At 44.9% G+C, this 25,691-nt stretch overlaps 2 protein-coding genes across 3 annotated transcripts in view; one reads left to right on the top strand and one right to left on the bottom strand.

Annotated features, from left to right (window-relative positions):
* LOC139412874 (serine/threonine-protein kinase 11-interacting protein-like) overlaps positions 1–5,823 on the bottom strand; it is a 40,085-nt gene extending 34,262 nt beyond the window's left edge. The window contains exons 1-16 of the mRNA XM_071159668.1: positions 5,501–5,823; positions 5,089–5,156; positions 4,694–4,896; positions 4,399–4,473; positions 4,200–4,295; positions 4,008–4,115; positions 3,824–3,895; positions 3,576–3,705; positions 2,915–3,018; positions 2,519–2,608; positions 2,371–2,412; positions 2,042–2,218; positions 1,665–1,746; positions 1,071–1,541; positions 660–880; positions 324–434 (exon numbers count right to left, since the gene is read on the bottom strand). Coding sequence (XP_071015769.1) covers positions 324–434; positions 660–880; positions 1,071–1,541; positions 1,665–1,746; positions 2,042–2,218; positions 2,371–2,412; positions 2,519–2,608; positions 2,915–3,018; positions 3,576–3,705; positions 3,824–3,895; positions 4,008–4,115; positions 4,200–4,295; positions 4,399–4,473; positions 4,694–4,896; positions 5,089–5,155 — 2,049 coding nt within the window. The 5' untranslated portion in view covers position 5,156; positions 5,501–5,823. The remainder of the gene's footprint in view (positions 1–323; positions 435–659; positions 881–1,070; positions 1,542–1,664; positions 1,747–2,041; positions 2,219–2,370; positions 2,413–2,518; positions 2,609–2,914; positions 3,019–3,575; positions 3,706–3,823; positions 3,896–4,007; positions 4,116–4,199; positions 4,296–4,398; positions 4,474–4,693; positions 4,897–5,088; positions 5,157–5,500) is intronic.
* A 4,246-nt stretch (positions 5,824–10,069) lies between these two features.
* LOC139412873 (insulin-like growth factor-binding protein 2-A) lies at positions 10,070–25,496 on the top strand. Of its 2 annotated transcripts, XR_011634739.1 has the most exons (5): positions 10,070–10,601; positions 21,076–21,254; positions 23,542–23,682; positions 24,242–24,472; positions 24,726–25,496. XR_011634739.1 is itself a non-coding variant. In XM_071159666.1 (4 exons), exons 1-4 carry the CDS (start codon positions 10,214–10,216, stop codon positions 24,398–24,400), a joined length of 867 nt encoding a protein of 288 aa, XP_071015767.1. In that variant the 5' UTR covers positions 10,070–10,213; the 3' UTR covers positions 24,401–24,719. The 2 variants fall into 2 exon arrangements, 1 of the variants encoding a protein (XP_071015767.1); XM_071159666.1 differs by lacking the exon at positions 24,726–25,496 and having other exon boundaries at positions 24,242–24,719.
* The last annotated feature ends 195 nt before the right edge of the window (positions 25,497–25,691 follow it).

The following is a 25,691-nucleotide window of genomic DNA, read 5'->3' as shown; positions in this document are numbered from 1 at the left end:
ACTACGTCATCATCGTTAACAGTTGGCAAAATGGCAGAGAAAGACAAGCGACAGCAGCGTAGTCCTGTATGGCAATACTTTCAGAAGTTAAATGAGAAGGAAATGCAGACTTTGAGAGGTGGAGTTGAGGTGCAGTAATGGTAGTACAGGTGCAATGCTTAACCATCTGAAAGGGACGTACCGGGAGACCCAAAGCGTTGTTAGCAGTAGAGTAGGTGCATTGTGAATTCATGGTGGAGTTTAAAATGGAAAACTGACTTTTAAAAAAATGTCTGTTTAACTGGTAAGAACATTTTCCATTTGTCACATCCCTATTGTGTTACCTGCAGTGCCTCCTGGGGGTCATCATCCAGCATAACATAGCGTCTCCTCCTCCTCTCTCTGCTGATGTAACAGAAGTGAAGCTCTACAGCAGGAAGAGTTCGCTCCACCTCCTAGAGAGAGAACTATCTTTAGAATAAATACAAAACATATACTTCTTTCATCATTTCAGGCAACAACAAAAATAAAATAAATAAATCACCCCCCTTCCTCTCGGCATAATTCCCCTCCTAAACCATGCCTCCCTTCACCACCATCCCTACTCACCTTTCCTCTCCTTCCATCCCTCCCTCCCTCTCTTTCCTCCCTCCCTCCCCATCATCCCTCCCGCTCCTCACCCTCTCAGTCCAGGTGACCTGGGACATGGTGAACCTCCCCAGACTGTCCAACTCTAGCCGGGCCTGCAACTGACCCCTGCTCATGTCCACCTCCAGGACGTGTCTTGGCTTGACCCTGAGGAACACAGGACACTGGGCCCTGTTCTTCGTCCTCAGTCCCTCCTCCTCCTCCTCTTCTGATGATGATAGTACTCCCACAAGCAGGGGGTGACACAGGTCAACTAGAGACAGACGAAAGAGAGGTCAAAGGTTGGCTCAGCGTTGCCCAATCAGTTCCTTTGGAACTCCCCCAGTCTTTGCACATTTTGGTTGTATTCCCGCTCTAGCACAGCTGGTTGGACTAGTTGAGGCTGGATGATAAGTTGTCTACTTCAATCAGGTGTGCTACTGCTAGTTCTGAAGTGCTCCTACCTCCCAAGTCCTCCTCCTCTTCTTCTCTGGTGTCCGTGGGTGTCGCCGGTGTCCCCTCTAACCCCTGACCCAGTCCCTCTGCCATAGTAGTCTCCAGGGTGGACTCTGTGTGCCCAAGGCTATGGTCAGGCCACTGGAGGGTGGACTCTGTCTCCAGATCTGCATCCCAGTCTGAGGCCTCCTCCTTGGGCTCAGACGAGAGCAGCGGTGGGGGTAGAACCTCCGGGACTTCCAGCTCTGGAGAAGGGGGCTTAAAGGTGGCGAGGCTCGCCTGGATGGGGCTGTTGTTGGTTGGGGAGGGAGTGGCACAGAGACTGTTGTTGAGGTGTGGAGGAGCTGGCCTGTCCGCCTTGTCTAGGGTGGCGATTGGCGCCCCCTCTAGGTGATGCTGGTAGCGCAGCCAATCCTCACCCAGTTGGTCCCTGAAACTGTCCATGCGTTCAATCTCCTTCTGGTGAGGGAGAACGATGTCTGAGGGGAGAGAGGAGGTTTATGTTATATATATATATATATATATATATATATATATATATATATATATATATATATATATACATACACACACACACACACACACATAAAGTACATTTTTACCTTGTATAGAGGACTGTGGTCTGGATTCATAGTCATAGTCACTGGGCTCTGAGATGCTAGCCCGTCTCACCCTCACCTTACTCTGAAACAACACAGATGGATATATATATTATACACACGACATTCCAGAAACATGTTCCTTCTCCTCTGCCTGTATTGATTTGTTCATTCCAAATGGACCTTACCCCGTAGACACCCCCTAGCCCCGTAGACACCCCCTAGCCCCCTTACCCCGTAGGATCTTGATCCTATCAGAGGGTTAGTTAAAGCTATTAACATGTATTTCTTCTAGCTGGTCAGGGTTTTAAGAGGTACACAGAGTGGCTAGGGATGAGGACAGACCCCCAGCCTCTCAGTGAGCTGTGTAGCGGACTTACTTTGGCTTTCTTCTTGCATTGTCGTGTCACTCCCACCTCGCTGACCGACAGGCTGTCACTCAACTCCCCGCCCCCGCTGGACACTACTTCCTGGTTACCCCGCTCTGGAGCCCTGGTGATCAAGGGTGAGGCCTGGGACTGGAGCTGCCCAATCAGCTGTCCCGGTTTGGGTAGCACCTGAAGGTGGGGGGGGGTCCCATGTTAAGACTATCTGGTACAAAAGTGCCGAATCCCACGAATGAACTTAAAGTGCACATCAACAAGTGACCCAACAAGAATAGAGAAGTGTTGAGTATATGCCTGCTGACCCACAGGAGTGGCCTACTCACTGACAACTCTGAGGAGGAGAGAGGGCTGCTGTCCAGTCTGAGCTAGAGGTGAGAGAGGGGGAGACAATATATTAAACTCAAGGAGGAGACAGAGAATCATGAAAAAAAGACTGGGTCCAAATTCAGCTTCCCTCCCCCTCTCACTCACTCTGAGGTAGGCAGCCTTGGGGGAGAGGTGGCGGACAGTGCGGGTTCTGTGGGTCTTCTGGAAGAACAGTGGGTTGCCCTTCAGATTCAGCTAAGAAGAGACAGAGGCTACAGGTCAGTGAGTCTGGGATAACACTGAGGCTACAGGTCAGTGGGTCTGGGATAACACTGAGGCTACAGGTCAGTGAGTCTGGGATAACACTGAGGCTACAGGTCAGTGAGTCTGGGATACCACTGAGGCTACAGGTCAGTGAGTCTGGGATAACAATGAGGCTACAGGTCAGTGGGTCTGGGATAACACTGAGGCTACAGGTCAGTGAGTCTGGTGGGATAACATAGAGGCTGTCACACAGTAAACTACTGATAAGCACACTTCTAAGTTCTCTCTCTCCTTCACCATGTTGAGACTGTGCAGCATAGACAGAGGAGCCAGCTGGGAGTGATCCAGTAGCAGGTTGTAAGCCAAGTCCAGGTGCTGTAGGGACGACAACTGCTCCACTCCTGCATAGGGTCACAGTCACACACACAAATCAGACATCTAGGCATCTCATACTGAGACGGGGGCAGAGTCAGCCATCCAAGACTAACGGAGACTTAGAGAGTACACTGAACAATAGGGAGACGGTTGGGGGAGACAGATAGGCAGTACTGGCAAACAAACGCTTGAGTATGCCAGTATATTAATATATTCCTAGCTTCCTGTTTATCTATAGCCCCCAACTGTTTGTGGACACAAGGCTGTCAACAGATCCAAGGCTTTGATTGGCTGATGTCCTTGTCTTGTACAAGGCTTTGATTGTCTGAAGTCCCTTGCTGTTCCAATACTGATAGAGGTCAGTTCAAGGGGTCATGCATAACAAGTAGTCTTGAGGGAGTTTGCAGATGGAATACTATTGCTAACTATTTGGTATTGATGATTTTTGGCATACGTTTAGGGATAATATCAATATTAGGGCTGTGGTAAAAAAAATATATATACCATTTTCCGTAGAGAAACCACCACTACTATCATTCATTATAGACACCATCTGGTCATGCTATCAGAGGTGTTACAGTACCGTTGATGGTCTCCAGCTCGTTGTTTCTGAGGATGAGAGTGAGGAGTTTGGCTCTGGAGCTCAAGCCCAGCGTTGGTGCTCTCTGGAGATTGTTAAAGCCCAGGTTGAGGTGCTCTAGCTCACTCAGAGGCTAAGAGAGGAGGAGGAGAGAGACAGTAGATATGGAGATAGCCCAGTGCAGTAACTTACTGCATGTCTCCAACTCTGACCCCTCTCAACACACAGACACAAAACCTATCCAGAAATACCTTGAGAAAGTCAGCACACTCCTGGATTTTATTGTGACTAAGATCCAGAGACTTCAGAACATTCAGTAAACTCTAAAAAAGGCAGAGTGACTCACATTAAAACATGGCCAAAAAAATGATTCACATTAAAAACAAATGTGAAAGTCAGTGAATAAATAAACCAGAGAGCAGGAGCATGTCTTACCAGTGACTCATCCAGGCAGACTATAGCGTTGTAGCTGAAGTTGAGGGTGTGCAGCTCCAGCCAGGGCAGTGCAGAGCTGAGGTCTCCTCCACACAGAGACAGTAGCTCCTGTAACAATAACACTGGCTCAAACTCCAACACAAAGGGGTCTGTTATTCAGAAAGAGAAAACAGTGAAGTGTGTGTGTGTTACCTCCAGGGAACTGAGGCTCTTGGAGCAGGTGAAGACCTCTAACTGAGAGTAGACTCCCCTCAGGTCCTCCAGACAGTGAGGGGGGATACGCTTCAACTGGGAGACAGAACAACAGGCCCAGAGTAAGCCAGATTCATCTATATACAACATTTATACTGTTTTGTTACAAAGGAGAAGTGCACACATTTTCCTCCCATACCTCTAAGGACTTGAGAGACTTGAAAGGAAAGATCTTGACCACTGACTGAAGCCTCCACCCAGGTGGATTGATGAGCTAGGAATGAAAAACCAAAGGCCAAAGAACATTATACAGAATGCTATAGCGCCACCTAGTGGCTCAATGAAATTCCCTCAGATGTCCACTTAATTCAGTTTTACTTGGAGCATTTATGTTTATGAAGTGCTGAGCAAGTTATGCATACATCTATTTAAAAAAAAAAAACTGTTCACAAATAGAGCAGGACACACACACACACACACACACACACACACACCTTGAGGGAGACAGTCTTCTGCAGCACGTCGAACAGGAACTGGAGCTGCAGTAGGGAGGTGGTGTCAGCAGGGTGTGAGGGCAGAGCCAGGAAGCCATGTTGGTGAGTCCTGGAGAGGAGGTACTGCTCAAACAGACGACCTAGGTGCTGCAGAGAGTCTGCCTGTAGAGTCAGGGTACTGCTGCCGTCCAGTACAGATGTACCTGGAGAGAGGAGGGACAATGGTAACACACCACTTAAAACCAGCAGTTATAATGCAACATAAAATATATTAAGCATGTAGCTACAGTGTAGCTATGAGGCCCTAATCATTTCTAACGGTCAAAAGAACAGATTAGCAAGTCTGGGATAACAGGGGCTATATCTAGAATATGTAGGTGGTGATGTTACTATACCATGATTCCGAAGCAGAGTGGCCAAGCTGTTGACAAGGGTGGATTGGCCGCTGTGACATCCAGCCATCCTGCAGGTAAACAATGCACCATAAAATAGATGAGAAGACCGAGACAGATGATTCTGGGGAAATGTGACAAGTGCAAACAACCCAAACAATAGCAGAAATTGATAAAATAAAAATACGTTCTCAACTTACAGTATAGAGATGATGGAAGCTAACTTGTAGGATACTGGTTAAATACCAGCTAGCTTGTTAGCTAGCTATGTAGAGTACATTGCAATGCAGGACCTGCAGTTGTTTGTGAACGTTAAACTGGTCTACTCACAAAGCCAACACGAATCTATCTCTAGCTAGCTGTTGTAGCTTGTCTTGGATAGCATTCCAGACTATTTCTTGAGACAATAACATACCTTAACTGTCTTATGTGACAGTCAAGCAGTGGTCAACATCGACATTCCCTTCCGATTTCCAGCAATACGACAAAAACATCAGTCAAATAACTTCAAGTGTACTCGGTTATCGATGTTGACATCTTCACTTGGACTAATGTCACGTGAGGAAGTTTCGAAAAAAATATATACAGTGGCCCGGAGAAACCACATTTCAGAAGGCTGAAACAGGCGTTTTTGTAACTTGTGTCAATCAATGGCTATTGAAATGTTATAAATGAGCGAGACATCTCAACAACAAAAAAAACGAATGTGCATGTTCAAAATATGATTCAGATTCAGTCGAATTTCTTGGCCATAGCCACCACTAGATGGCTCCCTATCTCAAGAAGCAGGATCAAATCATAGGGGATCAACAATATTTACTTTATGACAGTGACAACGCAATGGGGCATTTCCAATTTGCTCATTTGTTCATCTTTAATAAGTGCATTCTGAGAACACTCAGCACATCTTTCTGGTATGCTTTATCGCCTGTTCTGGATGTTATCTTTACAATGGAGTGGAAGGACAATACACAGTTTTCAACACTGCAAGAAGTAGCTAGATGTAACTATGCAAGGCACGCAAAATAGTATCGTTTAGCCTACTAAAGACTTTTAACAAATCTGTAATTGTGAGTAATTAAGTAAAGTAAGCATTTTTACAAATAGGCCTACTACCACTGCCTTTGCGGGGATCCTTTAAGTTTCCACCTTTTATACCAAATGTCCAAAACTAAGTGGTTTCTTTAATTTAAGCCTGTACCGTTCGTCTTGTTGCTAGGTAACACACACGCACGCACACGCACACACAAGACAATCTTTTTCCATTCGGGACTGGGGATGTTTCCATGTAAGGATTTATGTACGGTAATTTGGTAAACATTTCCATCCACTGAGATGCTCTGGCAGGAAAGGTTCTCTGCAGACCAAGCATGCACTGAAAGCATGTTGGGACTGTTTCAAATTCCCCGATTTTTGGGATTGCATTAAAATCAAGCAACATGATTAATGTTATGGAAAACATGGACCAACTAAACATTGTGGATTAGTTGGTTGCATTTTTATGGGTGGAAATGCCTTCTAAAAAATCTCTAATTGTGTGACCTTGATTTTCCATTTCAGTTTAGACCATTCAGTCTGCCATCTTCTGTTTGGGATTCTCAATGTATGATCATATGGTTACAGAAGTAAACACATACACAATGCTTAGGTTATGTTTAGATGTTTAGATGTCTTTGTGTGTATGAAGTGTTGGATTACGTTTATATTGGCCCATAGATCTGAGAATAAAAAGTTTTCCACAATCCTCAACATTTCTCTATTTATTCAATCAGTGACTCAGTCAAATGAATGTCAATTAAGTCTAATCAACACACTAAATAAACCATGCTCCTTCACTGTCCAAACGCTGCTCTCAAAATGGAAGAACAATACCTGACCATCCCCCAGTAAGCACAGGTAACCTAGCCTGGAACTCCTGGAACCTAGCCTGGAACTCCTGGAACCTGGCCTAGAACCTAGCCTGGAACTCCTGGAACCTGGCCTAGAACCTAGTGTAACGGCTTCTAGGAGTAGTGGGTGGAGGAGTCAGGCGCAGAGAGCAGGTAGTTCAGAAGGTGGATCTTTATTCCAAAGACAGTGAAAACGGACATGCCAAACACAAGGGCGCATAAAATACCCAGTCCAAACAAACAGGACTAAACTGTCCGGAAAAATAGAATCCACAAATAATCCAACACCATGAACAGAAAACAAGCCCGCACAAAATCCGGCGGGCCTGGTGCCCTTAAATAGCCCACAAACAAAACTAAACTCAAAACAGGTGTAACCAATCAGAACAAACTAACAGAAACAAAAAAGGGAATCGATGGCAGCTAGTAGGCCGGCGATGACGACCGTCGAGCGCTGCCCGAACAGGAAGAGACACCATCTTCGGCGGGATTCGTGACACCTAGCCTGAAACCTAGCCTGGAACTCCTGGAACCTGGCCTAGAACCTAGCCTGGAACCGAGCCTAGTCCCACATCTGTTTGGGCTATTTTTTGGTGTGATACTGACCAAAAGGGTTGGCAAAACAGCACAAAAATATCTGGGACCAGGCTACGGAAAACCTCCTCCTCCTTTGTGGCCTTTTGCACTGTAGGCTACATGTAAATACAACATGGTTGTAAAACGATTCCTCTATTGGCTCATAATTGGCAGAGAACAGAGGGATGATTCAGGATCGGGACATGTCAAGTCAAGGCTTTTCTTCTTCCAGAACAAGGTCAAAGGACCATATCACTGTCCCTTTTGTCTTCACTGCATTCCAAGGGCTTGTTTTAACTGTTGCAAGTGAACCAGTACTGTTTACTTGTAGCCCTGAACAAATCAGGACTGTTAGAAGGCTTCGGCATGTTGGATTAAAGCTTTCTTGGATCTGTTGTAGCAGCTTACTGTACTGTACTGTACTGTACTGGACTGGACTGGACTGGACTGGACTGTATGTCAGAGAGAGAGAGAGAGAGAGAGAGCGAAACCTCACTAGTAAAATATAACATGTGAGTCAGTAAACTTCTCAGGTCACAATTCATCACAATACAAACACAGGGTGTGCCCAGGCATCAGGCCAGGCTACTGTTCTTATACATTATAGTCATTATAGCCAGGATACTGTTCTAATACATTATAGTCATTATAGCCAGGATACTGTTCTAATACATTATAATCAGTATAGCCAGGATACTGTTCTAATACATTATAATCATTATAGCCAGGATACTGTTCTAATACATTATAATCATTATAGCCAGGATACTGTTCTAATACATTATGGTCATTATAGTCAGGATACTGTTCTAATACATTATAGCCAGGATACTGTTCTAATACATTATAGTCATTATAGCCAGGATACTGTTCTAATACATTATAGTCATTATAGCCAGGATACTGTTCTAATACATTATAGTCATTATAGCCAGGATACTGTTCTAATACATTATAGTCAGTATAGCCAGGATGCTGTTCTAATATATACAAATATAAACAGGTCATCCAACTGTGCTAGGCCCATATCGGAAATATGCCCTTTTCTAATCAAAGGGATTTCTGCTCAGTGTTGTAATGTTTCACTTCATATCAATCAAATGTTATTCGTCACATGCTTCGTTAACAACAGGTGTGGACTAACAGTGAAATGCCTACGTACACATATTGAAATGAACTATAGCTCTTTACATATGCATAGAAACAGATAATGTATTCATTCACTGCATGAGGAGATCTCACCCAGCGCTCACTATCAATGTGGACCTGTACTTTATCTAGTGTGTATATTGACTTAATAATTCTGGGGGGAATTTTAGGTAGCTGAACTTGATGGGAATGGCATTGCAATAACCGCTGGCCAGATACTGTGGCATGTTACCCCATTACCTGGTGGCCGTCCCCAGACACTGGGCAAACTCTAGCCCCAGGCCTTGTTTATAAACCAGGCCTTCTCTGCTTCTCCTCCCCAATGTTGCTTTTTATAAAATGACATATGAGGTTCTACGCAAACACCCCCAGCATCATCCAGATGCCCCCCAAGATACTGGCCCCTTCAGAAGGGCCCTTTCTCCTCGAGTCCGCCCTCAAGGCCGAGCCGGGATGCCGACCGTAAATAGGTGAAATACCATGAAATCAGAGGGCACCCACAAAACAAAATAATCCACATTTATATCTGTGACTCCCTGCCTGGCTGGAGAGTATGGTTACAGTATATATGCAATGTTTATTTCTGTGCCCTTAAATAAACAGCAATTAGTCTCCCGGGCAACCACAGCACTCACTGGACGGGTTAATGGGAGCTTGTTTGGTATGTAAGCACGACACCTCAGCGCCTGGCCCCAGCTGATCAATAGGCAACATACACAGCGCCCACCAGGTAGGGAATGGCATGCAGCGTCTGGGCAGGGCTTTCATTAAGTGTCAATGGACATGGAAGGAATGCTTTTTGTTTATGTTTGTTTATTTGTTTATTTTCTGGAAGAGGGTGCATGCTGATAAAAATAAACATGCTACAGTATGGAATATTGCCTCTCTCAGTCTCAGGCCCAGCCAAGGGAATGCTGCCTCGTTTTCCTCCATTGAGCTGCATGATACTACCACATAGAACATTCTCTTCTTGCCTTTCCCTATTGTGCAGTGTATTTTTTGCACATTTCCAACAATAGTACTATTACAAATAGGCTGCATAGCCTATAATGCGGATAGTATCTAGAACTTACAATTCTTAGTTTCCATTGATCAGAATCATTTTAAATAGAACGTTTATAGGGCATCACTTCAGTGTATCCTATGTGTGTTTGGGTTTGTCTGACAGTTAGTTCTGCTTGTTGTAATAAATCACCAAATCTATCTATATACAGGCCTCATCAACAGTTGGCCAGAGACACCTGGCTGAGTACCCTAATGTAAGTTGATTACAAATTAGACTGGTCTTATGTATAGTTGTGCATGAAAACTTGAGAGGCTATATAATATTTTCGTCATAGCACAAAATTGCCTGTTGGGGTTTGCCTGCTGCTCTTCCATACGCACCACTGGTCTGACGAGCTGTCAATTAATCTGCGGTTGGTAGGACCCTGCAGAACTCAACCCATCCGCTGGCTTCACCTGTTCGCATGGACAGTTATTTTACCTGGAGTTGCGTTCCATCGCCTCACTAAATGACAAGACGTTCCACATCGAGGATGATATCGTATTCAGGCTGCAGCTTGCTGCTGCTGTCGGTGGCTTTCGTGGGAACTTCTTTCGCTGAGATGGTCTTCCGTTGCCCGAGTTGCACCGCCGAACGTCAGGCTGCGTGCCCGAAGCTCACCGAGACCTGTGCAGAGATAGTGCGCGAACCGGGCTGCGGTTGCTGCCCGGTGTGCGCCCGGCACGAGGGCGAGTTATGCGGCGTGTACACCCCGAGATGCTCCAGCGGACTCCGGTGTTACCCGAAGCCGGACTCCGATCTGCCTCTCGAGCAGCTGGTCCAGGGGCTGGGGCTGTGCGGACACAAAGTGGTCACCGAGCCCACGGGGAGCCAGGAGCACCCGGAGCAACTTAGCGGTCAGTTTCAACAAGCTTGATACATTTACAGTGTTATAATGGAACAGAGAGGACGTTTGGGAAGTATGATCATTAGTAGGCGTTAATCTGTAATTGCTCTGTCATTGGGATGGTTTACAGCCCTTAGCGTGGACCGTATTGTGATTTATTTAATTCGCAGCAGTCTAAGCTAATGATTTTGGCGTCCATTTGCTCATAGAAACATTGAAACTGTAATTAACCCGCTCTAAAACGCCTATTTATTTGAATGATTTGTTATTACACAGGTATAACACTTTTATAACACCATTTTATCAAGGTAATTTTGCCTTTAATATGTACCGAATTGAACTGCAAATGCTCTAAGCCGATATTTGGCTTTGGGCTATATGTCCTAATCACAAATGAAAGAAACGTATGCAGGTAGTATCATCCATCAGTCTCCAACAACAACCAGAACTACACTGGACTAGTTTGACTTATTGACCTCCATGTGTTGACTTATTGGGCCCTTGCTGGAATCCAATAGACTCCCTTACCTATCAATATTATTCCTGTATAACATACACTGTATAAGCAAGCCTATACTGTAAGACTTACTGTATGCTTGATTATACCCTGAAATAACATTCCCAGCTTGTGTTTTACACAGAAATCCCAAAACATTCCTATTGAATTGGATAATATGAGAGAGGAGAGAGAAGTAAAATAATGCCACATTGATTGGAAATTTGGACTTTGTACTTTGACCCCAACCACTGTCAACTAGTCATGGAGTGTTTGTTGAAGCTCGTTCAGTATGGTGTGATTTCTACTAAACCTAATGTCAATGTCCCCATCTGCCAAATGTAACATTAGATTAGATTATGAAGGAGAACCTGTGATTCCTGAAAAGTTGAAATGGATTAGGGCCAGGTCACCACAGACAGTAGCACTAGAAATGCACGTGGAGTAACCTACACTTGCACATGTAGCCAGAGATAAGTTGGGTCTTAGGAAGTTAGGTAGTGGTGTTCTAATACTATTTCTATGGTGGAACTCTTCCTGAAATAGCTACTTGCAGTCTGCTTTGCTACCGCCAGATGCCACAGTCCTAGCCTACAGTACAGTGAATTGCCATGACGCCATCCTATATTTCTCTGCTCAAACTGTTTCTCTTCTACTCTGACTGTTTCTATGTATTCACAGCCTGGCATGTAAGGGATGGGTTACACCTTGGTTACACTGTACTATTATGTACACATGGATTACACAGTACTATTATGTACACCTGGGTTACGCAGTACTATTATGTACACATGGATTACACAGTACTATTATGTTTACCTGGGTTATACAGTACTATTATGTACACCTGGGTTACACAGTACTATTATATTCACCTGAGTTACACAGTACTATTATATTCACCTGAGTTACACAGTACTATTCTGTACACCTGGGTTACACAGTACTATAATGTACATGTAGTGGCTTCCTTTCCTCTTTACCATAGCCACTGCCCAAGCCTGAAGCAGGGTTGTTTGGTACGCATACAGTCCACACTCAAGGTTTCCAAACGGCCAAACATTCAATGACATCCAGGGAAATGGTGCAACAAAAAGTTGTATTCTTCTTATATCTAACAAAGAAATGATTCTCCAATCAACTTAAAGCATAGAATACTGGATATGGAAAATACATAACATGTCTGTATGTCTGTATGGTCAAAGAACTATACCGCTCCACGTCTAGCAAGGACTCCTCCCCCGAAGGCCCAACTTCCTGCCTTTATCCTAACACACTTACCACAATACAATGAATGGGCAAGAGGGGGGGGGGGGGAAACTGAATTACACTAACAAATGAATATATCTCAATCAGGTAAATATAAATCATAAAGGTACGTACCTAATATTTCATCATGTACATTAATATTTAATATATTTACACAAATATACATGGAGCTCCGTACTATTATGTACACATAGGTTACACAGTACTATAATGTACACATGGATTACACAGTACTGTTATGTTTACCTTGGTTACACTGTACTAGTATGTACACCTGGGTTACACAGTAATATAATGTACACCTGGGTTACATAGTACTATAATGTACACCTGGGTTACACAGTACTATTACGTACACCTGAGTTACACTGTACTATCATGTACACCTGGGTTATACAGTTCTATAATGTGCACCTGGATTATACAGTACTATTATGTACACCTGGGTTACACAGTACTATTATGTACACCTGGGTTACACAGTACTATAATGTACACCTGGGTTAAACAGTACTTTTATGTACACCTGGGTTACACAGTACTATTATGTAACCCTGGGTTACACAGTACTATTATGTACACCTGGGTTATACAGTTTTATAATGTACTTCAGACAGAATTCACAGTATGTTACCTGTTACCTTTCTCATCTGGCAGAACACACGTAATACACACAAATGCAATGAGTTGTCGCATAAAGCTTACTTCTTACTGTTATTATGTGAACACATGTTATAACCAAGGAAAACGTGTTCTGCATTCTCCAAGATTGGATCACTGGGAATCGCAGAGCACCCTATATGCATTCCTTCATGCTACTCATCTCATGCTATACAGGCCTTAATGCATGACTGGCATGTAGCCTTTCATCCATGGAAGACGTGATATGAAAACCCTCCTCAGTGTCTGTGGTGCACCCCGTGTCTCCTCCTTACCTGAACCCTGTGGTGGATGGGCATCTTTATTAGCCCACCAGCCTACGCCTAGACAGTAGCCCCTCATTGTCAATATCAAGTGGTACAGCTACAGTCGGTTTACTGTGACGCGTCAGAGAAGGATGTAAATAGAGACGTTGGGGCGAGATTGATTCCACAACAGGCAGACGGAGAGTATATCATATTATTACGTAAAGACACGTCATAGTCAAAAATACATCACGCGAATACAAAAACATACTATTAAAAATATATATTTAAGAGAAGGGTAGCGTCCCAAAGGGTTCCCTATAATGGGCCCTGGTCAAAAGTAGTACACTCCTTTGCAAAAGAGACCCTGCTAAAATAAAGGTTAACTTAATAGGGTGCTATTTGAGACACACCAAGGTTCATCACTCATCCTCCCATCAGGATCACATCGTTGGGCTGTCACTTATCCAACAGAGGGAGGGTTACCCCACCCACAACCCCACACACAACCCCACCCATAAAAGACCAACAAAAAAACCTCAAAGCTTTACAAGGAAAACAGATCCTGACCATCTGGCTGCAACTGGGCGGTGGAATAACACGGCTCCCTAACGAGGGGTATTCTGTACCTGCATGGGCCCACTGCCGGGGTGCCCAGCCCTCTAGACGGTGCCCGCAGGCCCGAAATAGCCCCTGATAATCCCTCCTGCTTCTCTAAAACACAGGCATCACTGCCATCCACCCCTGGGGCTGCAACTTCACCCGAAGCCATGCTAAGAATCTCAGCGTGCCTCAGACTCGTTCCAGAATAAACCTGCTCCCTTTCTCTTTCTCTCTCACTCTGTTTTTCTCTCCCTCTCCCTTTCATTCTTTCTCTCTCTCTCTCTCTCTCTCTCTCTCTCTCTCTCTCTCTCTCTCTCTCCCCCTTTCTTTCTTTCTCTCTCTCTCTCTCTCCCTCTCTCCCCCTTTCTTTTTCTCTCTCTCTCTCTCTCTCTCTCTCTCTCTCTCTCTCTCTCTCTCTCTCTCCCTTTCTTTCTTTCTCTCGCTGGCTCCCTCCCTCCTTCCACTCCCTCCCTCCCTCCCTCCCTCTCTCTCCTCGGTGCTTGGAGAAAACACAAGCTATGTCTGAAATGTTACTGAGCTGAGTGGGGTTGGAAGGGGACCTGTGAAAGGGCTTTGCAGGGGATAGGGCTGGCTTCGACAGATGGTTTGATGTTTCCTCACCGAAGATAATGGAGTTGAAGGAGATTTAAGTGCTGGGTATGTGTGTACAGAAGGAGGCCAATGCATTTGGCTGCTGCAATCACCCAAGATCTGTTCATGGCTAGCCCGATGGCTGCAGGCAGAGCTCCTGTCTTAGGAATTGATCCTGGTGGTTTGTGTATCAAGGCCAGTTGACTTGTTACATTGGTGCCATGACTTGGATCTGGTGTAGGGTCTGGTGTAGGGTTGCAAAATTCATTTTCATCTTTCAATAAATTCCCTGGTTTTCCAGAAATCCTGGTTGGAGGATTCTGGATATCCTGATTATTCCCCCCTGACTCCGGGGGAGCCTCCAACCGGGATTTCGGGCAAACCAGAGAATTTATTGAAAGTCCCGGAAATGCAACCCTAATCTGGTGTCCTATCGTCTCTGTTAATAAAGGAGATATGGATATGTTCACTCTTCAAAGTTAATCTGGACTTTTCAGACCTCAAAAGTGGTCTAATGTCAAGGTCACATCTACAAGCCTCAATCCCAAAGGAATGGGAAAGATGGGCACCATCTCTCTCCCCTCTCTCTCTATTCTCTGTATGTGTGTGCTGTAATTGTCCGTGCTGCCCTGCAGGTTTGATGGGCTCTGGCTTGCCTCTGTCTCCTTGTCTCTCTGTCCTCCTGAGCCAGGTGTGTGTGTCCCAAATGGCAAAATATTCCCTTTTCCCAAATAGTGCACTACTTTAAACCAGAGTCACATAGGGATACAGTGTTGTTTGGGACGCATCCAGAGTCCCAGGTTTAGCCTGCAGTCAGTCAGTTCAGGGGTGGATAGATGCCTGGCTGGGTGCAGCCAGTGTCTACGTGTCAGGACCTGCCCAGCCCCAGCTAGCTTCACGCTGTGGAGGAGCCTCTCAGGCCAGATAGCCTGGCTGTGAGGTAAACACACTTGCTCTGTGCTGACTGTGTGATTCTAGGAGGAGAGTCCTAGCAGGCCTTGTAAAGGATAATGGAAAGCAGTTATGGAGCTGGCTCTTTTTAACTACAGCTCCCCAAAGTGCTTTACTGTACAGTCGTGGCCAAAAGTTTTGAGAATGACACAAATATTAACTTTCACAAAGTTTGCTGCATCAGTGTCTTTAGATATTTCTGTCAGATGTTACTATGGAATACTGAAGTATAATTACAAGCATTTCATACGTTTCAACGGCTTTTATTGACAATTACATTAAGTTGATGCAAAGAGTCAATATTTGCATTGTTGACCCTTCTTTTTCAAGACCTCTGCATGCTGTCAATTAACGTCTGGGCCACATCCTGACTGATGGCAGCCCATTCTTGCATAATCAATGCTTGGAGTTTGTGGGTTTTTGAATTTGTGGGTTTTTGTTTGTCCACCCGCCTCTTGAGGATTGACCACAAGTTCTCAATGGGATTAAGGTCTGGGGAGTTTCCTGGCCATGGACCCAAAATATCAAAGTTTTGTTCCCCAAGCAACTTAGTTATCACACTTGCTCTGTGCTGACTGTGTGATTCTAGGAGGAGAGTCCTAGCAGGCCTTGTAAAGGATAATGGAAAGCAGTTATGGAGCTGGCTCTTTTTAACTACAGCTCCCCAAAGTGCTTTACTGTACAGTCGTGGCCAAAGGTTTTGAGAATGACACAAACATTATGGCAAGGTGCTCCATCATGCTGGAAAAGGCATTGTTCGTCACTAAACTGTTCCTGGATGGTTGGAAGAAGTTGCTCTCGGAGGATGTGTTGGTACCATTCTTTATTCATGGCTGTGTTCTTAGGCAATATTGTGAGTGAGCCCACTCCCTTGGCTGAGAAGCAACCCCACACATGAATGGTCTCAGGATGCTTTACTGTTGTCATGACACAGGACTGATGGTAGCGCTCACCTTGTCTTCTCCTGACAAGCTTTTTTCCGGATGCCCCAAACAATCAGAAAGGGGATTCATCAGAGAAAATGACTTCACCCCAATCCTCAGCAGTCCAATCCCTGTACCTTTTGCAGAATATCAGTCTGTCCCTGATGTTTTTCCTGGAGAGAAGTGGCTTCTTTGCTGCCCTTCCTGACACCAGGCCATCCTCCAAAAGTCTTCGCCTCACTGTGCGTGCAGATGCACTCACACCTCCCTGCTGCCATTCCTGAGAAAACTCTGTCCTGCTGGTGCCCCGATCCCTCAGCTGAATCAACTTTAGGAGGCGGTCCTGGTGGTGCCCTGATCCCACAGCTGAATCAACTTTAGGAGGCGGTCCTGGTGGTGCCCCGATCCCTCAGCTGAATCAACTTTAGGAGGCGGTCCTGGTGGTGCCCCGATCCCTCAGCTGAATCAACTTTAGGAGACGGTCCTGGTGGTGCCCCGATCCCTCAGCTGAATCAACTTTAGGAGGCGGTCCTGGTGGTGCCCCGATCCCTCAGCTGAATCAACTTTAGGAGGCGGTCCTGGTGGTGCCCCGATCCCTCAGCTGAATCAACTTTAGGAGGCGGTCCTGGTGGTGCCCCGATCCCTCAGCTGAATCAACTTTAGGAGACGGTCCTGGTGGTGCCCCGATCCCTCAGCTGAATCAACTTTAGGAGGCGGTCCTGGTGGTGCCCCGATCCCTCAGCTGAATCAACTTTAGGAGGCGGTCCTGCTGGTGCCCCGATCCCTCAGCTGAATCAACTTTAGGAGGCGGTCCTGGTGGTGCCCCGATCCCTCAGCTGAATCCACTTTAGGAGGCGGTCCTGGTGGTGCCCCGATCCCTCAGCTGAATCAACTATAGGAGGCGGTCCTGGTGGTGCCCCGATCCCTCAGCTGAATCAACTTTAGGAGGTGGTCCTGGTGGTGCCCCGATCCCTCAGCTGAATCAACTTTAGGAGGCGGTCCTGCTGGTGCCCCGATCCCTCAGCTGAATCAACTTTAGGAGGCGGTCCTGCTGGTGCCCCGATCCCTCAGCTGAATCAACTTTAGGAGGCCGTCCTGGTGCTTACTGGACTTTCTTTTCTTGAGGTTCTTGATGATCCGATAAATGGTTGATTTAGGTGTAATCTTACTGGCAGCAATATCCTTGCCTGTGAAGCCCTTTTTGTGCAAAGCAATGATGACGGCACGTGTTTCCTTGAAGGTAACCATGGTTGACAGAGGAAGAACAATGATTCCAAGCACCTTTTGAAGCTTCCAGTCTGTTATTCGAACTCCATCAGCATGACAAAGTGATCTCCAGCCTTGTCCTTGTCAACACTCACACCTGTGTTAACGAGAGAATTACTGACATGATGTCAGCTGTTCCTTTTGTGGCAGGGCTGAAATGCAGTGGAAATGTTTTTGGGGGATTCAGTTCATTGGCATGGCAAAGAGGGACTTTGGAAATAATGTAATTAATCTGATAACATTCTGGAGTATATGCAAATTGCCATCATACAATCTGATGCAGCAGACTTTGTGAAAATGTATATTTGTGTCATTCTAAAAACCTTTGGCCACGACTGTACAGTCAGTTGTGAAGGTGATACGTAAACATAAACACGGGGAAATACAGTATCATTATCACTATGCTGGCCCTAGAGTGAGGTAATATTAATTTATTACACAATAAGTCACATTGAGATTAAAGGGGATAATTAAAGGGATCATTTGAACCATGAATGTGTGTTGGTTTGACCTATCCAGTCTCCCCTTCTCCATCCATGGGCCATCTGCTCAGTTGACTAGAGTCTAGACTGTCAGACATGAACCTTCTCTCCTTTGTGCTGTTCTGGGAATTTGACAAACTTCAGCTATTAAAAAAGCAAGGAAGCCACTCATCCCTTTTGTCTGCTGTATTAATTCAAGCAGTGGACCGAAGAACAAAGTAAAAACAATGGAGCTGCAGCTCTGTTGACGTTGCAAAGCCCAGGCCCACCTCTGTGGATCGGTGGAACAGAGTGTACTGCAGGAACGGGGCCCCCTTAGAGTGGGGTCCTGACCCTGTCCGTGTGTGTCTCTGTGTGTCTCTGTGTGTCTCTCTGTGTGTGTGTGTGTGTGTGTGTGTGTTTGGTATTTAATAGACTCAGACCTTCTCAGGTTTCCTCCATGAAGCTGGAATCAGTATATTACAGTTGGAGACAGTTGGGATTATCTAATATATGAAAACAACTTAATTTGTGTGTGTCTGTGTGTGTGTGTTTAGGGATGTATAAGTGTGTGTGTGTGTGTGTGTGTGTGTGTGTGTGTGTGTGTGTGTGTGTGTGTGTGTGTGTGTGTGTGTGTGTGTGTGTGTGTGTGTGTGTGTGTGTTTTTGTGCATGTCTCACACCTGATTCCAGTTGACTTCTGCCCTCTGTTCTGCAAAGGACACTGAGAGCACAAAGAGTTTCATGAGGAGAGCTGAAGTTAGATCTGATGGATTCATGAGGAGAGCTGAAGTTAGATATTTAGATCTGATAGTTTCATGAGGAGAGCTGAAGTTAGATCCGATAGTTTCTTGAGGACAGATGAAGTTAGATCTGATTGTTTCATGAGGAGAGCTGAAGTTAGATCTGATAGTTTCATGAAGACAGCTGAAGTTAGATCTGATAGTTTCATGAGGAGAGCTGAAGTTAGATCTGATAGTTTTATAAGGAGAGCTGAAGTTAGATCTGATAGTTTCATGAGGAGAGCTGAAGTTAGATCTGATAGTTTCATGAGGAGAGATGAAGTTAGATCTGATAGTTTCATGAGGAGAGATGAAGTTAGATGTTTAGATCTGATAGTTTCATGAGGAGAGATGAAGTTAGATGTTTAGATCTGATCCTCTCAGGAGGAGAGCTGAAGTTAGATCTGTCACTGTTGTGTCGTCAGCAAACTTAATGATTGTGTTAAATTCGTGCTTGACCACACAGTCGTGGGTGAACAGGGAGTACAGGAGGGGACTAAGCATGCACCCCTGAGGGGCCCCAGTGTTGAGGATCAGCGTGGCAGATGTGTTGTTGCCTACCCTTACCACCTGGGGGCGGCCCGCCAGAAAGTCCAGGATCCAGTTGCAGAGGGAGGTGATTAGTCCCAGGGTCCTTGTCTTAGTGATGAGCTTTGTGGGCACTATGGTGTTGAGCGCTGACATAGGTGTTCCTTTTGTCCAGGTGGGAAAGGAAGTGTGGAGTGCGATTAAGATTGCATCATCTGTGGATCTGTTGAAGTGGTATGCAAATTGGAGTCATCTAGGGTTTCTGGCATGATGGTGTTGATGTGAGCCATGACCAGCCTTTCAAAGCACTTCATGGCTACCGACGTGAGTGCTACAGGGCAGTAATCTTTTAGGCAGGTTACCTTCGCTATCTTAGGCACAGGGACTATGGTGGTCTGTTTGAAACATGTAGGTATTACATATTATATATCTACTGGATTGTAAACGTCAGAGGGACCCCCTTGCTCCTTCCTTGGTGTAGAATACACTTCACTTAAGGGCTGGCCAACCCTGTTATATCTTATTTATAACTTATAACTTATAACCCCTTCTGTCGTTAATAGTGGTATGTCACTGGACAGCCTGACAGTACAGAGAGTTTGTAAACAATGCATTACTCTGAAAGTTTATTCATCTAAGATTTCCTCAAAACAAGGTCCAGCCAACTGTTTCCTCCCCCCTGCCGTTTCTGTTATTCTTCCATTTTGACGGTCCCAGAGCCCTGGGAGAGCTGCTAGTGGGCCCTCAGCCACCGCTCTGTCTGTTGTCAGGAATAGCATGGACAGCTAGTGGACTCGCAGGGCCAGGCCCCCTGCATTGTTTGGTTGATGTTTAACCACACGTTATCTGGTCAAACATCTGAGGACTTCTACCTCCCTTCCCCAGATAGTGTGGTGTGTTAGTTCTGGGTGGTTGCTGTTCAAGCTTTCGTTCTAATCAGTCGAACATGAAAAAGAGCTAGTGCCCTTTCATGACATGCCTTGACATTGGAGGTGAGGAGGACACTAGTCATAGCAAGTGAAGGTGCCCCAGAGTTAACAGAAAAGTCTTATGTCTTCAGCTCTTCAGTGGCCAATAAACCTGGAGTGTACACAGACAGAATCAGATGTTCACTATTGGTTCTCATTCTTGGAAGTTAAAATGGAAAAAATAAACAAATAATAATATTTCACAATATTTTTGAAAAAGGTCCAAAATATTGCACCTTTAAAGATGTATCTATTTCCGCTGAAAAATTCACCATGCATGTCATTGCCAAATGTACTAAAGCCAACCTGCTGGCCCTATCATTTCTCATTTCATGAAGGAAGGTGCAGTATACTTAATCATTCACATGGTTGAGCTTTTCTGTGATGTAATGACAATATAACAACAATGTTATGACAGTGTTGTAATGAACGATCAATTGATTTAATGGAACTGATTTCCATAGAGCTGTTTTGACTGTGTTTGTATGTATGTTTGTGTGTGTGTGTGTGTGTGTGTGTGTGTGTGTGTGTGTGTGTGTGTGTGTGTGTGTGTGTGTGTGTGTGTGTGTGTGTGTGTGTGTGTGCGTGTGTGTGTGTGCGTGTGTGTGTGTGTGTGTGTGTGTGTGTGTGTGTGTGTGTGTGTGTGTGTGTGCATGTGTGTATGCGTGTGTGTGTGTGTGCGTATGTGCATGTGTGTGAGTCTGTGCATGCATCTGTGTCTGCGTGCATGTCTGTCCCTCAGGGGAGGTGGTGGACCTCCTGGACACGAGCCTGACAGAGATCCCCCCAGTGAGGCAGGCCACTAAGGACAACCCATGGCTGGGGCCCAAGGAGAACGCTATGCGCCAGCACCGACAAGAGATGAAGACCAAGATGAAGAGTAACAAGCCGGAGGACCCCAAAACTCCCCGTGGCAAGCAGGTTAGTAAACACCTAGTAGTAAACAGTTAGGCTACATCACAAATAGCACCCTATTCCCTATATAAGGCACTACTTTTAACCAGGGCCCATATTAAGGGAATAGGGTGCCACTTGAGACGCTGCCTTGGTAAACCATTAGTTAGACCAATAGTGGGTCGCATCTGTTAGTAAACAGTTAGTGAACCTGGGATCATGATTAGCAGTGTCCATGTCCCTTTAGGAAGGAGTCAGTCTTAACAGAACCTAGTGCACTGCTGCCATCTTCTGGAGCAGACATGATGGTGTCCAGCAGCTAACAATGTCTTACTGCCAATTTGGACAGTTAAGGTCAGCTTTTTCAATCGGAAAATGTAGATAAGCATTTCTATTGGACAAGAGAGCCCTCCGTTTGACAACGTTTGCCCCCATTTGAAGCGTACTGAACGTGACCATGGGGAAGGTGTAAATGTTTCACACATGACAGTACAAGACCCTCCTGTTGAAAACTGTATTGTTTCCTTGAAGTCGGGCCTGGCGTCCTGTTGTAGACCGACCTAGGAAAATACTTTGGTAGTACTTTATAATAACACCTCGGAACAAAGCATCTATAATGGATTAATAAATAGTTTATTCATCATTACACCCACATATGTAAATGTTAGTAAGACAGGAATTCACATATTTATATTTATATTTATGAATAACTATGTCAAAATAATTAACACGATCGTTCATAAGATGTTTAATATCGGTCCTTATAAACCATCTACTAATCATTAGTTAAGTGTTCTTGCGTGACCTCATTTAAAGTGAGCGCTGTTTATACTTTATAAATGCTTCGTAAATGTTCTGAGTGACCGGTGGAATTTCTCACAAAAAGATGGACATGCCATTGGTAGACATTCCAGCAGTACCTGAATAAACGGTTTACTAAACTATTATAAATGCTTTATTTCAAGATGTTATTATAAACTAGTACCAGTACTTATTTTCCCACATTGAGTGATTTTCCTTGAGGATAATGATTTTGGCATTTCACGGATGCCAAGTTTAAAATAGAACCATTTGCCCCGGATATTAGCGAGTCTTGGCAACACATCAAAACCCATCAGGAGAGACTGTAAGTGCAAAGAAATGAACATTCCAATCGTTTTACTATTGATGAAGCCATAACATCTAGGCGATCAGGTGCTTTGGCAATAATCCATGAATAGAATTAGTCATGCAAATATAATTTACTCTCAGTTATACCTGTGAGGGAAACATTAATTTTCATGTGAATTAATAATTGTATTCTATATTTTGGTAGTGCTTTCATTTCATTTCCTGTGGATTATTATTCCTCAGAGAATCCAGCTCTTAACCTTTGTAGATGATTTTGGAGAATGTTTTCTTTCTTTTCTCAAACAGTGGTCTGAAGGTATTGCTGGGTCATTAATCATGTAGTCTCCCTAGGTCGAAGGTTTGCCTCCCACTATGTATCCAATGTTCCAGCACACATGTCTGCTGACAGTACCAGCATCGGTTGGGACAAGAGGCGGAAATGGGACTCGAGCAGGAAATCAGTCCAGAGCCTTTCCGTTCATGTCCTGACAAAAACATTAGCCTACCACCGGACACAAAAATCTGTATTTTAGCTAGATATTTTCAATGAGTGTATATGGCAAGTAAGTTGTTTGCTTGTGCCATGACAGCTAACATTAGCGTTACAAGTTTTCAACGTTGTTTTTCACGAGCAGAAATCCTGTCTGCTTTTTAAGCCCGTCCAAACCAAACTCGTAATATATTCTGAAGAGCACCCTGCCCGGGAATTGAGGTAGATATGTACATATAGTTAGAATGAAGCTAACAGATAGTCAACAGTAGCAGCAGCGTATGTGATAAGTCAAAAATGTTAGTGCAAAAAAGGTCAATGCCGGGTAGCTATTTGGTTAACTATTCAAATAATTATTTTGCAGTCTCATGGCTTGGGGGTAGAAGTTCAGAGTCCTGTTGGTTCCAGACTTGGTGCATCGGTTTTCTTGCCGTGCGTAGCAGAGAGAACAGTCTATGAGTTGGGTGGCTGGAGTCTGACAGTTTTTAGAGCCTTCCTCTGACACCGCCTGGTATAGAGGTCCTGGATGGCAGGGAGCTCGGCCCCAGTGTAATAGTCAGAGACTATTAATCATGTGAATGGTGTTGCCTGTTGCTTCAAGGTCTGAGATTTCCCAGGCTATTAATCATGTGAATGGTGTTGCCTGTTGCTCCAATGTCTGAGATTTCCCAGGCTATTAATCATGTGACTGGTGTTGCCTGTTGTGTACTGTAGATTCAGTGTCAGCAGGAGCTGGACCAGGTGCTGGAGAGGATATCTAAGATGCCCTTCAGAGATAACCGAGGCCCACTGGAAGACCTGTATGTCCTGCACATCCCCAACTGTGACAAGAGGGGGCAGTATAACCTCAAACAGGTGACTACACCCTGCACATCCCCAACTGTGACAAGAGGGGGCAGTATAACCTCGAACAGGTGACTACACTCTGCACATCCCCAACTGTGACAAGAGGGGGCAGTATAACCTCAAAGAGGTGACTACACCCTGCACATCCCCAAATGTGACAGAGGGGGCAGTGTAACCTCAAACAGGTGGCTACACCCTGCACATCCCCAACTGTGACAAGAGGAGGCAGTATAACCTCAAACAGGTGACTACACCCTGCACATCCCCAACTGTGACAGAGGGGGCAGTATAACCTCAAACAGGTGACTACACCCTGCACATCCCCAACTGTGACAGAGGGGGCAGTATAACCTCAAACAGGTGACTACACCCTACACATCTCCAACTGTGACAGAGGGGGCAGTATAACCTCAAACTGGTGGCTACACCCTGCACATCCCCAACTGTGACAAGAGGGGGCAGTATAACCTCAAACAGAACAGGTGACTACTCACTCTTACTCCATGGCCCAGGAGCATCCACACACACACAGACACACACACAAACACATGTTCATTCTGTGTTTCAGTGTAAGATGTCTCTGCACGGCCAGAGGGGGGAGTGCTGGTGCGTCAACCCACACACCGGTCGGCCCATCCCATCAGCACCGACCGTGAGGGGAGACCCAAACTGCAGCCAGTACCTTAGAGGGCCAGAGATGGACACCCTCGCCTCAGCCCAGAAATAGTACGGCCCTGGTTCTCCCTGATCGGCCTGAGTCTTAAAACACAACAGAGGAAGCAGTACTCTAAACACTTAAGTAAGCTATCACAATGTTTGTGCGTCTATTTCTGTTTCTGTGTATAGTTTTGTTTGGTATTAAATCAATTCTCAGCGATATCGTACAATGTAACCACCATAATGTGTCTTGGCTTGAGAACAAATTCCACTGCAAGGGCATAGGATGTGACAGGCAACAAAGATGAAACCCATTCTTCTTTGCAATTTCAAAGGAAGTCAGTGTTTAACTGGTATTTTCATTGATCTCTCTCTCTCTTTCCCTCCTCTCGTAGCTTTTCTGTGGTGAACAAAGTCTAATGAGAAGAATGTTTACTATGGGCTGAATTCTAACTAGAAATCTGTGTGTCCATCTCAGACTTTTGTGTAAAAATCAAGCATTGATGTCAATGGGCGATTTGCACGTAAATTTCAATTATATGCACATTTGGCAATTAGTATTCACCCCTATGGACCTCTTGTATTCAATGTATCTGTTGTAGGGTATCTAGAGAAATGTTGTCATGAAAAAATGATTTGACTTATTTGAAAGGTGAATATGTGAAGCAAAAAACTAAACGGCAAATTGACGCTTTAAGGGATTAGGGTCTTACTTACTTAGTGTTTGTATGGCTGTGTTTACACTGGTAGCCCAATTCTGATATTTTGCCACCGATTCGTCTTTTGAGCGATCAGATCAGATCTTCTGCGTGTGTAAACGCAGCCCAAGTGTCTTACTTTCTGGTGCAGGGAAGTGAACATGTCAAATGTCTGGTGGTTGTGTACTCAAGTCCACCTACCGTTTGTTTGTTTTCCAGTGTTCTACGCCTTCAGGTTGGTAGGCTACCTAAACTATGAAACCTACCTTCTATAGCCTTTAGAATACACATACGTCTTCTATACACTGTAGGAAAACCACATAGACCAAGTCTTGTTGTTACAAACACAAATACACGTTTTAGATTTCCTCGTTAATAGGAACACAAATAGAAATGTAGAATTGTTTTGTGATAAAGAACATCTTGCTATAAGATGAAGTACATGATTAAATGGATGGTAACTTCCTGTACGTTGATTGTGTATTCATTCGGGCGTATGCCCTGGTATCTTGTGTCTCATTTTCTTACTGGAGGTCTAGGTGTAGATAAGCCATCGTTTTTCACGGTACAACCCATTTCATGGTACAACCCAGTTCAAAGCTAAACCCACATGATTGCCTATGTTCAGGTGTTTCATGGCAGTTGGCAGACACTGCTTTGTAT

This window comes from Oncorhynchus clarkii, chromosome 7, assembly GCF_045791955.1.
Source record: "Oncorhynchus clarkii lewisi isolate Uvic-CL-2024 chromosome 7, UVic_Ocla_1.0, whole genome shotgun sequence".
NCBI classification, from domain to species: Eukaryota; Metazoa; Chordata; class Actinopteri; order Salmoniformes; family Salmonidae; genus Oncorhynchus; species Oncorhynchus clarkii.
This window is presented reverse-complemented; position numbering and strand designations above follow the sequence as displayed.